The 16635-nt window shown below is 33.0% G+C and overlaps 1 protein-coding gene across 1 annotated transcript in view; it reads left to right on the top strand.

The window, feature by feature from the left end:
* The window catches only part of LOC134723457 (neurotrypsin-like), a 51898-nt gene extending 36337 nt beyond the window's left edge, over window positions 1-15561 (top strand). The window contains exons 3-4 of the mRNA XM_063587067.1: window positions 5353-5540; window positions 15387-15561. Coding sequence (XP_063443137.1) covers window positions 5353-5540; window positions 15387-15511 — 313 coding nt within the window. The 3' untranslated portion in view covers window positions 15512-15561. The remainder of the gene's footprint in view (window positions 1-5352; window positions 5541-15386) is intronic.
* Window positions 15562-16635: the final 1074 nt, after the last annotated feature.

Genomic DNA, 16635 nt, shown 5'->3' with positions numbered 1-16635 from the left:
CTTTCCTACAAAAGCAGCTGATATCGCGATATTCTATTTCTCCGAATGCAGTTGTGAACATCTGGTGCATTTTAAAAGTGCCTGGAACTGTCTTTAGGTTTAACTTAGATATAGATAAACTCGTCGAGTTCTTTTCAACCTCTTTTCTTGAAATTTCAAATAATGCTACATTTGAATCTTTTCCACTGAAACTTTTGATGAAAGAAGCAGTATCTGGTATGTCTTCTCCTTGCAAAACATGACGTTTGCAGCTCTCTTAAGTGCACCACCAATACCATCTGGAGCGCCCTTTCCGTGGTCACTTTCATGGAAGTTTCAGCTGGCAAATGTAAATCCTCTTTTAGCCATGCATTTTGTAAAAAGAAAGAAGTTGCCTTTCTGCTTATACTGTGTACTCGGGCCATCACTAAAGAAATGGGGTGTATGAATAGCAGGATATTTGTTTTGAATTTCATCAAGTAGAGGGTTCAAGAAAGTCCATATGGCACTTGGTCCATGGTCAAGGGAATCGGACACAGAACTGAAAGAGTCAGCATTTACCCATAACCTGTGTAGTAGACTTCTGTGTGTAATGTAATTTTTTTTCCGAATCACTAAAGTGCATACTTTGAATTTCTTAAACTAACTTGCCAACAAAATTTTCAGAAAAATCTACGTGTATCAGTGCTTCATTTTGTTGAAGTTTTTCTTTGAGTTGTCTAAAGTATTTCAATTGGGTTTCTATATTGAAATGGTGTATCCTGAACCTTGCCATCTCTTCTATATATCGGTCGACCAACAAACCAAGAGCGCCTTTCATTTCATCTTTAGCGGTAAGAGTAATCTCCTTTTCAGTTTTTACAATTCTTTTTTCCTTCTTTGTGATCCATTGGAACCATGTCACTTCTTCTTTCTTGTCATATTTCCCAGAGTTGCGATCTATCATTTCTTTCTTGCTACATTTTTAACATCTTCAGTACATGCAATCTAGATCTTCAGAATTACACACAGATAAATTTATAAATTCTTTCAAGCCTTGAGTTTCCAGTACTTTCACTCTGAAGTGTATTTACAATAAACTGTATGTGTTCGTGCAGCTAACATGCGCATGTGTCTCGGTCTGATTCTTTTGGTGGCAACACCCAAAACGTTTGTAACCGACAAAATGAAGTATAACTGACTATCATATCTTTTTTTTCCTGTAGGAATTTTTTGTGGACATCTTCAACTGTTTCTGTCTCTTCTGCATTTTTGTTTTATTTCTTGTGATTGTTTCTTTCATACCTGCAGTTAGTTTGCTGTTATCGTTCCTTTGGTAGAAATTGATCACTTTATCCTGTATTCGTTTGGTCAGAGATCACATAGGCTCTTGTTCTTTTGAATTCCTGCAGTCAATGTCTATATCTTCTTTTGGTTGGTACATGATCTTGTATATTCTTAGCATTTTTCCTCTGAATATTTCAGAGAAACTCTGTGTCTATGCTCTACTTCCTTTCAAATATTTTTGCTGCAGTTCCTTCTGTAGGAAAAAGTGGAAAAGTAAAGACTTTTTACTTTAGACTTTGCAAGTGTTTCCTTTTCTATTGATTTTCCCTGTTTAGAGTTGGTACTCCAAAATCTCAATAACCTTTCTGTTTTGGAACGTGGAGATGCAAGATATTCCTTGTTCTTGAGAACTTTGGCTTTTTCTTTTCTGAGCCTCATTATATACTTTTGTGAACGTCTTTTTTGTTTGGCTACCTCTTTTCGTAGAGCTTCATTGTCTCTATAACATTTGGCCATTTCCCTTCTCCTTTGTCTGGCACACTGTTATTATTTCTGTTGGCAATAACTGGAGATACGGGAGGAGTTAGTGGCTGTGATTCTGCTTATTTCCTTTTTTAGCTCACCTGGCCCGAAGGGCCAAGTGAGCTTTTCCCATCACTTGGCGTCCGGCGTCTGTCGTCGTCCGTCGTCTGTCGTCCGTCGTCCGTCGTCGTTAGCTTTTACAAAAATCTTCTCCTCTGAAACTGCCGGGCTAAATTAAACCAAACTTGGGCCACAATCATTATTAGGGTATCTAGTTTAAAAAATGTGTGGCTTGACCCAGTCAACCAACCAAGATGGCCGCCACGGCTAAAAGTAGAACATAGGGGTAAAATGCAGTTTTTGGCTTATAACTCAAAAACCAAAGCATTTAGAGCAAATCTGACATGGGGTTTATTTGTTAATCAGGTCAAGATCTATCTGCCCTGAAATTTTCAGATGAATCGGACAACCCGTTGTTGGGTTGCTGCCCCTGAATTGTTAATTTTAAGGAAATTTTGCAGTTTTTGGTTATTATCTTGAATATTATTATAGATAGAGATAAACTGTAAACAGCAATAATGTTCAGCAAAGTAAGATTTACAAATAAGTCAATATAACTGAAATGGTCAGTTGACCCCTATAGGAGTTATTGCCCTTTATATTCAATTTTTAACCATTTTTCGTAAATCTTAGTTATCTTTTACAAAAATCTTCTCCTCTGAAACTTTTGGGCCAAATTAATCCAAACTTGGCAACAATCATCTTTGGGGTATCTAGTTTAAAAAATGTGTGGCGTGACCCGGTCAACCAACCAAGATGGCCACCACGGCTAAAATTAGAACATTTGAGTAAAATGCAGCTTTTGGCTTATAACTCAAAAACCAAAGCATTTAGAGCAAATCTGACGGAGTAAAATTGTTTATCAGATGAAGATCTATCTGCCCTGAAATTTTCAGATGAATCTGACAACCCGTTGTTGGGTTGCTGCCCCTGAATTGGTAATTTTAGGGAAATTTTGCTGTTTTTGGTTATTATCTTGAATATTATTATAGATAGAGATAAACTGTAAACAGCAATAATGTTCAGCAAAGTAAGATTTACAAATAAGTGAACCTGACCGAAATGGTCAATTGACCCCCTAAGGAGTAATTGTCCTTTATAGTCAATTTTTAACAATTTTCTTAAAATTTGTAAATTTTTATTAACATTTTCCACTGAAACTACTGGGCCAAGTTCATTATAGGTAGAGATAATTGCAAGCAGCAAAACTGTTTATTAAAGTAACACTTTTACAAACACATCACCATCACCAAAACACAATTTTGTCATGAATCCATCTGCTTCCTTTGTTTAATATTCACATAGACCAAGGTGAGCGACACAGGCTCTTTAGAGCCTCTAGTTTGTTTAACTATTTTAAACTAATTTCTGAGCTATTCTATGTTTTTCGCATTCTCTTTTTGTTGCGATCCGACATATCTGATATAAGCTAAGTGTAAAACAAATTACACAAATTTGCTGATTTTAATGAAATCATCAGTGGTGTTACTAAACTTTTCTATGGTGTCACCTTACATGCAAAATGGTTAAAAAACAGATAGCTATTCAGTTGAATTTGATTTTAACATGATCTTTAAAGAAAAAATATATATTTGATTTTAAAGATTTCCTACAAATATAGAATACATCTGCCAATATATTTAATAATAACAAAAAATGTCAATAGTGTTACTTAAATGTGTCCATAGTGTTACAAGTATATATCATTTTGTTAAAAATTGGTATAGGTTCTATATTATATTGATATAACGTTGCTAAATATGTATCAAATTTCATAAAAATATGATGTTTTGTTTGTTAAACATTAAAAAAACACAACAAATTGATAATTGTCCTGATATATTCAGTGGTTGTAACCAAACTGGTCAATGGTGTTACTTTTTAAGTGATCACACACTTGACTGTAACACCATTGACATGCAGATGCATTTTTGGATTTAGTTGCAAAATAAGTGCTCCCTTCACCTATTTTATATGTTGTTTCCTGTACAGTCAATATCTTTTCATAAGTCAAACTTTTGAAATATTTTGGAAAATGGTTTTTAAAAGGGTTCACCATGGACACTTAATTCAATTATGATACAGCTTCACTTACCATTGAGATTTATTTACTAATCTTTTAGTATAAATTTGGTTTGTCGTCTGCACCACCTCCTCACAGGAAGTATTGCAAAGGGACTAACTATTGTAGATGCTAACATATTAAGAAAGATAACTCTTATTTAATCAATTTGTCTTTTGGTTACACCACTGACATAAAACTTTAGACTTTTCTTTTTGATGAAATTTTTTATTATAAAACCAACTTTCACTTTCCAATTCATTACAAAACTGATTGTATATATCAAAATCCAACAAATAATGATAGATACTTATACAAAATATATGATTTATTAGTTCTTTAAATTAATATAGAAAAAAGTAACAGTGAATTCTTGCCATGTCGGAGGTTTTCAAAAAATATAAATGATATTTTTTATAACTTTTCATACTGTAAACTATATGTAGTGTGTCACAAAACATCCATATTTAACACATTCAAGTGTTATCTTCATATGATTTCATTTGTATTGCTTAAAAGACCCAATAACATGTTTTTTTTATAATGACCCATATATTTAAGCTACAGAAGCAAACGTAACTTTCGATTACCGCCTATTGAAAATTAATTAAAGATACAATGTACTGGTATTAGTAGTTTATTATTATGATGTGTTATATATGATGCGATGTTACACCACTGTTCCAAAGTACAAGAGCCTTTAATTATATGGCTGTCGCTGGTTCCTGTCTGTCATATTTGTTATTCATTTATTATTTTGAAATGGGTTATCCCAAATGCTCTTTTGTTTGAACAATTTCTCGTGGTGCAGGGGCTTTTATAGTCATATATAGATATAGGAAGATGTGGTGTGAGTGCCAATGAGACAACTCTCCATCCAAATAACAATTTAAAAAGTAAACCATTATAGGTTAAAGTACGGCCTTTAACACGGAGCCTTGGCTCACACCGAACAACAAGCTATAAAGGGCCCCAAAATTACTAGTGTAAAACCATTCATCATTGAAGGCTGCACGTCGACTTACAATTGCTTACATCATGTGGACTATGGTGGTTAGTGTTCTTAACTATATACAGAATGCCAAAGCCGGCAAGGGGAAGTTTCTTTATCAAATATACAGTAAAGTAAATGTACCGTTTAGGAAAACTCCAATATCCGGAATGTATGTGTTGTATGACAAAAGGAAAGTGGAGGGATTGTTATCCTGTTCGCTGATATCTTTGATGAGGGTTTTATTATATTTTTTTAAACGTCTCAACAAGAAAACAAACATTATTGATACCTGATTTTAAAACAGCGTGTAAAAACAGAAGAAGTTTTATTTATTTATTATTTGACGAACAACTCCACTTATAAGTATAAACATACTAGAATGTTTGGCGATTTGTTTAATTGATTGTTTGATTTTTTTTCTTCAATCTTATTTGAGAGTTGTAGTATTATTTCTATTTATTTTCAACAGATATGGCACTTCTTTGGGTGATGAAGTTCCAAGTGGCACAGGCAAGATATGGAAAAGCTATGTGGCATGCAAAGGAACTGAAAGTAAATTGGCGGACTGCAAACATGGCAAAGACCAAGGACCATATACAGGATGTTATCATTCCTATGATGTAGGAGTTTATTGTTTCAATGAAACTCTTATCCCTGGTATGCATATATTTTTTAAATTACCAAATTATATTCTTTTGATGCTGAGTAAGATCATTCGTTATAACAAATGAAAGCGTTCGTTGATGAGATGATTTCTAGGTTTATGTAGAATGCTGAACCTTTTCCGTAGGCATAGATTTGATAGACCAATAAACGATAATAACATTTTTCGGAATGTTCCGATAAAACTCTGACCAAAATATAGTTATGATTATAGTGCTTTAGATTAAACTGTTTTTTAATCTATGGAAAATAAAATCAATGTTACTTTTCCGGGACACAGTTATCGTCTTTGATTCTAATTATCTACAATTATAGTCCCTACTGTGACATGGATGAACAATGGATTTCTTGAAGTAACATATTTTCATATGCCTTCCAAATCTCTTCCGTTTTACTGGGGTCTATACTGTGTGACTTAAATAGTAATAACAAGGTAGGTGAAATTACATGTACAAAAATTTGGTCAAGAATTTAGGCCGTTAGTTTTCTCATTTAAATACTTTATGATTTCTTAACCAATACGGAATTTATTGACACCATATACTTCATACTAGGTAACAAGCACATTATTTACTACAATTGGGTATAATAATCTACTGTTGAAGATACAAGTTTGGCGACAAATACAGGATACCATCCTTTCCTTAATTTCGTCTGTTCTAGTATATGTAACTAGCCCCGGTCGGGGATGAAGTAGAGAATTATATCTCCTCACCATTGTATGTTGATTTTCTAAGCAATTTGTATATCTGTGTGTGTGTTGTTTTTTTTGTTGATTTTTTTAACAACTTTCTAAGACTAAATAAATTGTATAAGTAAACAATGATGCATGTTGCAAACCTACGGAAGCGTATTAGCGCCACACAACTTTTTTTTTAATATTTCTCCATATTATAACCCAAACTTTTGCGAAATAAGGCAAACATTTGAGTATAAACGCAAACATTTGCGATATAACAAACCTTTGCGAAATAACGCAAACATTTGTTACAGTGTTAAAACGCAAACCATTGCGTTTTATCGCAAACATATATATGGCAAACCTTTGCGAAATAACGCGAACTTTTGCGAAATAACGCAAACGTTTGTGTTTTAAACGCTAATATCCTGATTTCAATTGCTCATTAAGTTTTGTGTATATGTCCGTCTGTCATTCCTTTCGGTTGTGATTTACTAGTAGATAAAAAAAAACATGCATACAAGGCCAAATCATTAGAATAAATATGCATAGGAATAAGGGAATACTTGAAGTATTATAATTATACTTAAATTAAGAATGATTTGTGCATCAGACAAATATCTAATTTAACAAGAAAAAAATGTACATTGTAGTATAGTGTAGGCATATTTTAATTGGAAGATAAAAAATAAAGTCATCTAATTGTGAAACTTCCAAGTCAAATAGACAAAGTGATCCTTCTGCTTTAAAATGAAAAAAAAAATAAGTAAAGAAACTTTCTTTTTAAATTTTGATGTAAGACATTGTTTTTTTTTAAATCTCAGAATATTATAAAGAATTTTTGATAGAAAGTCATTAAATTTTCAATTCAATATAGTGAAGTATTTCTAAAATGCTTGGGTAGCAATTTTGATGGAGAGAACATAATTTTATAATAATTAATTAAACATCTTCATTTTATACCTTTGTTGTCCAAGGGTAACTTGTTTGAATTAAACCAACTTTACATAGTTCTCAAACGAGAGCTTACTTGTGAAGTATATTTATATTCGGTTATAGCTGTATAATTAGGGTTGATTTTTTATTTTCTTCTGTATAATTTTAATTTACTCGATTTTCTTTGTAATATACATACTAATAGTAACTTGGATTACATTTCTGGAGGCCTTTATAGTTTGCTGTTCGATGTGAGCCAATGCTTCGTGTTGGAGACCAAACTTTGACCTTTGATGGGTTACTTTTCCGAATAGTGACTTAGATGGAGAGTTTTCATATTGGCACTCATACCACATCTTCTTATATCTATTAGTCTGCTCATTATTAGCCAATGATTTGTTCTAAATATTCAAGCATTCAACTTTTCAATGGGTACAACGGTGATTAGTTTTAGTGTATAAAGCCTCCTCCATTAATAACTGCTGTTTCCTTTGAATCTTAAATTAAAAATAAGATAAAACAAAATTAATGTTTGTATGGAACGCCATGACTGCCTAATGTTAATGATCAGCATTATATGCAGTGCTCACAACATTATATAAAGTGCTCAAAACATTATATGCAGTGCTAACCACAAAATATGTCTCGATGGCGTCAACCTAGGCAATATCCTTCATCATAAATTAGTTCAATCGAAAATACCTCCTTATTTCAAAAATTTGTAAGGGCTCCGCGGAACCCAGTGTCTCGCCTCCTTTTTCTGAAATTCACAGGCTCAACAAAATGAGGAAAAAAATCAATAAAAATATTCCTCTTGATACTATCTTTTGATTTTAAGTAGCTTCTGTCCAAGTTTAGTAAAATCCAGGATAGTTTATGAATCTAATAATGTTTAAAAACTTTAACTGCAGACTGTATGTAATGTTAACTGGAAGAAAACTTAGTCCATTTATCATGTTTATAAGTAAAATACAGATACACAGGTACAAAATATTATCAAAATTTCCTTCTAAATACTAGCTTATGATCTTAAACAAGCTTCTGTCTAAGTTTGGTACAAATTAAAAGAAGCAAAAGAAAGTATTTTTTTTTTAAATTTAACCACAGAGTGAACATGTTATTTCCTGGCAGAAAATCTAAGTCCATTTAAAAGTAAAATACGGAAAAAATGGATTTATTATTTTACAAAATTTCCTTATGCATATTATCTTTTGATCATAAACTAGCTTCTGTCTTAGTTTGGTACAAACCCAGGATAGTTTAAGAAAGTTATTAAAAATTTTAAAACTTGAACCACAGAGTGAATGTAATGTTTCCCCGCAGAAAAACTAAGTCCATTTATAAGTAAAATACGGAAAAAATGGAATTTTATTTTTACAAAATTAACATTTGGATACTATCTTATGATCATAAACAAGCTTCTGTCCACGTTTGGAAGTAATCAAGTATAGTTTAAGAAAGTTATTAAAATTTCAAAAACTTTAACCACAGAGTGAATATAATGTTTCCCTGCAGAAAAACTAAGTCCATCTATAAGTAAAATACGGAAAAAATGGAATTCTATTTTTACAAAATTTACTTCTGGATACTATCTTATGATCATAAACAAGCTTCTGTCCACGTTTGGAAGTAATCCAGTATAGTTTAAGAAAGTTATTAAAATTTCAAAAACTTTAACCACAGAGTGAATATAATGTTTCCCTGCAGAAAAACTAAGTCCATCTATAAGTAAAATACGGAAAAAATGGATTTATTTTTTTACCAAATTTACTTCTGGATACTATCTTATGATCACAAACAAGCTTCTGTCCACGTTTGGAAGTAATCCAGTATATAAGAAAGTTATTAAAATTTCAAAAACTTTAACCACAGAGTGAATATTTGTGGACGCCGCCGACGACGACGCCGACGACGGAATGTAGGATCGCTTAGTCTCGCTTTTTCGACAAAAGTCGAAGGCTCAACAAAAACCAGTCTGTACCAATAATTTCTTATACCTACAACCAAAATTTTCAATTACAAACGCGTTTTGCAGGATCTCGATATTGACGACTTCAAGTCTAAACCTCCTGATTGCACTTGTGCTAGTTCCCAATTCACATATAATCCTGCTGGCCACGTTATTCCCGGTGACCTTAACATTGTTAATAACACTTCTCTACGAAATGTGTTATCGAAAGGTCCGAAATATCATGAGCCTAAATCCATCAATTGGAAAAACAACTTTAAAATTTTGATGGATTCAGTCGAGGATTATGCCAGGCAATGGGCTAAGCGCGAGAAGGAAGACGTAGACACACTATCCGAATGAATTAAGGCAGTGAGGTCGTTTATACAAATCAGAATTAAGAAACTGAATGGGTCAATCAATGCCCATGCTACTTCAATCTTTTAAGACCCAAATGTTGCTAAACACCTATCCGACCTCCATGATAAATATGTTGTTGTCCCCGCAGACAAAGCCCCAAATAACATAGTTTTTGTCTGTAAAAGTCATTACATTAATTGCTTGATAAACGAATTAGGTATAGACAATTCACTTGGAAACTCAACATATTCCCTCACGACACTTACCAAAGAGGAAATCCTAGATCATCATAGGTCTGTTCTTTGTTCCTTTGGTATTTCAACCAATGATGAAGAACTGGATCTTCCATCACTGTATTGGATACTACCTAAACTACATACGTATCCTTACAAACAACGGTATATTGCTGGGTCTTCCAAGTGCTCCACGAAACCTCTTTCTAACTTATTAACATCCATTTTATAAGCAATCAAAGACGGGCTGCAAAGTTATTGTGAAACTGCCTATTCTAGAGGTGGCGTGAATCAGATGTGGATACTTAATTTGAAATTCCAAAGATCTTTTAGAGTACATACAATCTAACTCTCTTTCATCTTGTAACAGTATTAAAACATTTGACTTTTCTACTCTTTACACAAGTATTCCACATTCCAAACTAAAAGACAAATTAAAAGAGTTGGTATTACTTTGCTTCATAAAAAAGAATGGCCAACGTAGATACAAGTATCTTGTCTTAGTGAGGGATAAATCCTACTTTGTAAAGAATCACTCTGATTCAAACAAAAAATTCTCTGAAACCGATATTAGCAAGATGCTTGATTTCTTGATTGACAACATATTTGTTACATTTGGAGGACGTGTTTTCAACAGACTGTCGGCATCCCAATGGGAACAAACTGTGCCCCTCTACTTGCCGACTTGTTTCTTTATTATTATGAGGCTGACTTCATGCAGGAACTTCTTAGGAAGAAAGATAAGAAGTTAGCAATATCCTTTAACTGTACTTTCCGCTATATAGATGACGTTCGTTCACTAAACAATTCAAAATTTGGTGACTATGTGGAACGCATCTATCCCATCGAATTGGAGATAAAGGATACTACAGATACAGTTAAGTCGGCTTCATATCTTGACTTACATCTAGAAATTGACAATGAGGGTCGGTTGAAGACAAAACTTTACGACAAAAGAGATTATTTCAGCTTTCCTATTGTGAACTTTCCATTTCTAAGAGCAACATTCCAGCAGCACCTGCATACGGGGTATATATCTCCCAATTGATACGATATTCCCGTGCTTGCATTTCCTATCATAATTTTCTTGATAGAGGGTTACTGCTCACAAGGAAGCTATTAAACCAAGAGTTCCAAATGGTGAAGTTGAAATCATCCCTTCGTAAATTTTACGGACGCCATCACGAGTTGGTTGACCGTTATGGAATCACCGTTTCACAAATGATATCGTATATGTTCCTTACGTCGTAACTACAATCCCCTTCCCTTTCATGAATGTGACCTACCGAATTAGACTATTTACCGGATTTGTAATCACATAAGCAACACGACGGGTGCCACATGAGGAGCAGGATCTGCTTACCCTTCCGGAGCACCTGAGATCACCCCTAGTTTTTGGAGGGGTTCGTGTTGTTTATTCTTTCGTTTTCTATGTTGTGTCATGTGTACTATTGTTTTTCTGTTTGTTTTTTTTTCATTTTTAGCCATGGCGTTGTCAGTTTGTTTTGGATTTATGAGTTTGACTGTCCCTTTGATATTTTTCGTCCCTTTTTTATATGAAGTTGTCACAACATTATATGAAGTGCTCACAACATTATACGTTTTTTGTTGATGAAGGTGATGATCGGTGATGGTGATGTTTGATGTATGATGAGATGATTTTTTTGGCGGAAAATTACCGAATCCATAATTGGTAATGGCCAGGAAACAAATTTAAACAGTTATTAAAATCATTTTATCATTAAGGCAGTATACATGGTATACACTATTTAAAACTGATTGAAATAAAGAAATTAAGAAGTATGATTAATTTACCACAAATTTATTCCACACCAGGGAAATTAAAACTTATTTTGATTATCATTTTTATCATATTCACAACTTAATATCTATATACTTTAAATGTTAAATAAGTTGCTTCGCCGAACGCAGCTGGATACGACCGCAGAGGTACAATCCTGAACCGTTGGGACAGACTATTCACGCTTGATACAGGTCTGAATTTGGAATGTAACTAAATATTTGACACATAATAGGTTTCTGACACAGAATAACTGTAGTCGAAGAACTAAAAAATGATTAGATATTTTGAATTAATTGCCCAATCCCCCTCCAAAATTAAAAAAAATACCCCCTTTTTTTGTTGATTTTGTGCAATACACTTTGCTGTTGCATATTGATCCCAACCCGAAAAAGAAAAGAAAAATGTATCCCCCACTTTTTTTACCAAAAATAAATATATGAAGAAATTTTCTTTTTAATTTCTGAAATCTGATATGAGAAAATTGTTTCTTCACACATAGTTTAAAAGCAGTGTTAGAGAGGTAATCAAACATGTTTGGATTGCCTCAATATATTTGGATTACCTTCCTTACACTGGTTTCAAATTGTCTTAATTGACCATTAACCAAGAAACCATTGTTTACCCCTCTTTTTTGCCTCTAATTCCTAAACGTTTTGAGCCATAACACCTCCGCCCCACCCACCTTTCCAAGCAAATCATAACCATCCCTTCGTGGTATGGAAACTTCTGGTATAATTTCAGAGAGATTTATACACTTAAGGACTGGAAACTACAAAAATGTTTATCTGGACCCCCTTTTTGTCCCCATAATTCCTAAACAATTGAGACCATAACCCCTCAAATCAATCCCGAACTTTCTGGGTTATAAACCTTGTTTTCAAGTTTAATTGATTTCTATTTACTTACACAAAAGTTATTTATCCGGAATCCATTTTTTTTGGTAGTTTTATTAAAACATATAGATTTATACACATATATAATTGTGCATTTCAGATCATTTAACTCTTAATAAATATTTTCAGATTACTCGGGACTTCAATTAAGATATCTTATAACCCAGTATTTTTTCAAGGAGAACCAAATATCTGTCAGAAGTAAACTGTTCATTGCATTTTTTTAATTTTTTTTTATTGGTCAGCGATGTTATTCGAAATAGAATTTTACTTAAACATTTACGATTTTCAATCTTATTTTAAAAAGGCATGACACAGCAATGTTTAGTGCAAAATAACTAGTTTGTGAATCTAAATCCTTTTAAGTATATAATTCGGACTATGCTATACAAAAAAGTCAAATTAGTTTCGACAATTTTCCAATCTTTACCCCGTGAGTGATTCATATACAGGAGAAAGAAGCCCCACAGAAACAATCAAGATCCATCGTCACAAGTAACTTTCCAGATAACGAAAAATATTCAGATATAAAATTTTCAACCTCTTACATTGATCCTAACATGGGAAGGAAAAATAATTGTTAGCAAAAGCAACAGAAATCCCCTGACTATAGACAAGCTTGTTTGTGAGAAGAATTAGAACGCCAATAGCAACAACGAGAAGGATTCACAGTAAAACAATACTAGTAGTTCTCCATTAATATAATTATATTACAATTATATATTGGCATAATAACGAGTATCGTTTTTCTTGTGCTTCTGTATCAATAAATTTGTGTGGACCTTCAATAAAATCAAAGAAGTACTCAGTAACAAATAGCATTTCTCTTTTATGTGTTGTTGCTATCATCTGGACCTTAACACACATTTGAATCTTTTTTCAAGGTCCATTGTTATCAAAGAAGTGCGATCTAAAAGATACCATTCTTCTATGACTTGTAGTTGATTAGATTTTTTTATCTTAATGTTTCTTAACCAGAATTAATTTAGGTCAATATGACTCTTTTTTCATTAACAATCGTTACTATCCAATAATAGTTTACTCAAAGTTTGTTTCAGTCTTTACCTAAATGCAAAAATTAGATGCATGATTGTTTTGTTAGTTGTTAGTGGCTTTGAACTAGCTTTCAGTAACTGCGAGTATTCTCAGATCAGTACTTAAGTGTCCTTTTGATGCTGGGATATACAAGTTCCCGGCCACGTCCACTCTGTTTTTTGTTTAGATGTATTCATATGTGTATCCATCTGATGATTAAGCCTTTTTCAACTGATTTTCATAGTTCGTTCTTATGTTGTTTTGTTACACCACTGTTTCAGGTTGGAGGGAGGGTTTGGATCCCGCTAACATGTTACAATTAACCCCGCCACATTCTGTATGTATGTGTCTGTTAAAAGTCAGGAGCCTGTATTTCAGTGGTTGTCGTTTGTTAATGTGTTACATGTTCGTTTTGCGTTCGTTTGTTTGTACATTAATTATGCCGTTATTAGTTTTCTCGATTGGAATGTTTTACGTTTATCATTTCGGGGCATTCCATAGCATAGCTGACTATGCGGTATGAGCTTTGCTCATTCTTCAAGGCCGTACTTTGGCCTATAGTTGTTAATTTCTGTGTCATTTGGTCTCTTGTGGAAAGTTGTTTCATTGACAAGCATACCACTTTTTTTTTCATATATTAACCGTACAGACTTATTAACAAACGAAGTAAACGTTTATTCACCCCACAAACTCAGTTTTCATAAGAGATGATAACTATAAATGAAAATGTTAAACTGAGTAAGTTTTTCTAATGAAAGTTTATATCTCTATACAAGACTCCTGGTCATATTTAGAAGACAAACTGCTTGGCGTGCTAAAAAGTTTGTAAAAAATTTGGAATAATTGATGGAAAGTTATGTTAAACACCTACAATGAAATGCTTTAAACTACATTTTCCATATCTGTTAGATACTTATTCATGTAAAAATGCCAAATCCTGAAAATCAATGCCCATTATGACTCTATCACGACATATTTATAAGCTAGCGTAATATATCTCTTAGTTGTTATAGAAAGCTGACTAGTAATTAAGCTTTTTAAAACTGAGTACTGACTGTAAAGTGGCACCTTGCTAAAGTTCTTCAGTAGAAAATGAACTCGAGGCATATATCATACAAATTTTCCTTCGATATTTCATTAACTAAAATTTTCATTATTTAACTTACATTATGCCATGCGTATTTCTTACGATGACCATAACTAGTTCATTCATTCACCTCTTAGTTTCATATTTTCCTCAGAATGAACTCCCAATAAATTAATAAAATTGTATCGGTCCAATTACAGACAAAAGCAGGCGTTATTTTTTTTCTGATATAGTTTTCAATCGAATTGTCTTGATAACATGACTTCAACACCTGTTTCTATTTGTTTGCGGGGCACTATCAATTATGACTTTTTTCGGTAATTTCCGCCAAAAAAACCCGAAGTTTCAAGAATCATCTCATCATGTACATCAACCTCATCATACATCAAACATCATCATCACCATCACCGATCATCACCTTCATCAACAAAAAAAACGTGTACTGTTGTGAGCACTTCATATAATGTCGTGAGCACTTAATATAATGTTGTGACCACTGCATATAATGTTTGGAGCACTGCTTATAATGTTGTAATGTTGTGAGCACTGCATATAATGCTGATCACTAACATAAGGCAGACATGGCGTTCCATATGTTTGTGTTATTTTGCAAATGTTTGCGTTGTATCGCAATTGTTTGTATCCTATACTCTTGCACTATTTTATATTTAATTTGGAATATTTGATTGTAACTGTTACTGTTATTTTGTCTGGAAAAATATATTGTCAGTTAAACACATGTTAACGGTCGACAAATAAAAATATTTTTTTCAAAAGTTACATAAATGAAACACATACCTATTGTCATCAATAAGTTACATTTCATAGCATACGACGTGTTTATCCATTATGTTTGTTATTTCAGGAAATATACGAACAGTTTCTGGAATACTAGAAGTATTTTATAACGGAATATGGGGCACAGTTTGCGATGACAACTTTGACGATATTGATGCGCGTGTGGCGTGTAAGGAACTTGGATACAAGTAAGTAATATATAAACTCATCATAGATACCAAGACTAAATTTTGTATATACGCCGAATGCGCGTTTCGTCTACAAAAGACTCATCAGTGACGCTCGAATCTAAAAAAGTTAAAAAGGCCAAAAAAAGTACGAAATTGGAGAGCATTGAGGACCAAAATTCCTAAAAGTTTTGCCGAATCCAGCTAAGGTAATCTATGCCTAATATTTTTGAGATCGTCTGTTGATATTCAAGAATATATAATTAACGGCCTGTCACAGAACACACACTTTTGTATTGGTTTATCATAATTTCAAACATATTTGTATTATGTAAATTTATGTTTTTTTTAGTATTTGTTCAATTCTTAATATCCTATGAATACTTTTGATATCCATATTTTATCTTACACTAGTAAAGGAATTGAAGTCTTAAGTTTGCACTGTAAGTTTGATCTATCAGCATCTGAAATGTTTGAACCTATACACGTTATGTCTTGATAGGATTTATTTAAAAAAAAAAAATGCGTATATTTAATACAGTACTGTTCATACACGATGCTTGTAGTCAATTAACAATGATTTTTATTTTCACTAGACAAGTCACCCTGATTTCGGTCCGATTTGTTACGATAGTGCTATTAGTCCTAAAGCAGGGATCACACATTCACAATTTTTCTTCCGTCCTTAACAGGACCATTCCTGTTAAAAGTCTTATTAAGATCCCGTGAATTGTGGCTTGAAATTAAAACTTTAATTAAAATTTGTAAAAATATTTATTAAACCAAGATATTGTTCAAGATGCGTCAAAATTTCGACCGTTTCCAACCTAATTTGATCATGATAATCCCGTTCTCAATTCAAATCTTATCATTCGCATAGTACTAAATGACAGAATCCCGAGGTTCTACCGAATGTGATACTAAAGACATCAGATAGTGACCTACGGAAGCCGACAAGGGTCATTAAATTTTTTTATCTTGTGTTGTAATAACGACATATCCATATCGCAATTTCGACATAACATGTCGTTATTACGACATCGCTATGTCGTGATTTCGACATAACATGTCGTTGAAGACATCGCTGTGTCGTAATTTCGACATAACATGTCGTAATAACGACATCACTTTGTCATTATAACGACATAG

This window comes from Mytilus trossulus, chromosome 6 (genome assembly GCF_036588685.1).
Source record: "Mytilus trossulus isolate FHL-02 chromosome 6, PNRI_Mtr1.1.1.hap1, whole genome shotgun sequence".
In the NCBI taxonomy this organism is placed as follows: domain Eukaryota; kingdom Metazoa; phylum Mollusca; class Bivalvia; order Mytilida; family Mytilidae; genus Mytilus; species Mytilus trossulus.
Note: the sequence above shows the minus strand (reverse complement) of the source record. Positions and strands in the feature narration are given on the sequence as shown.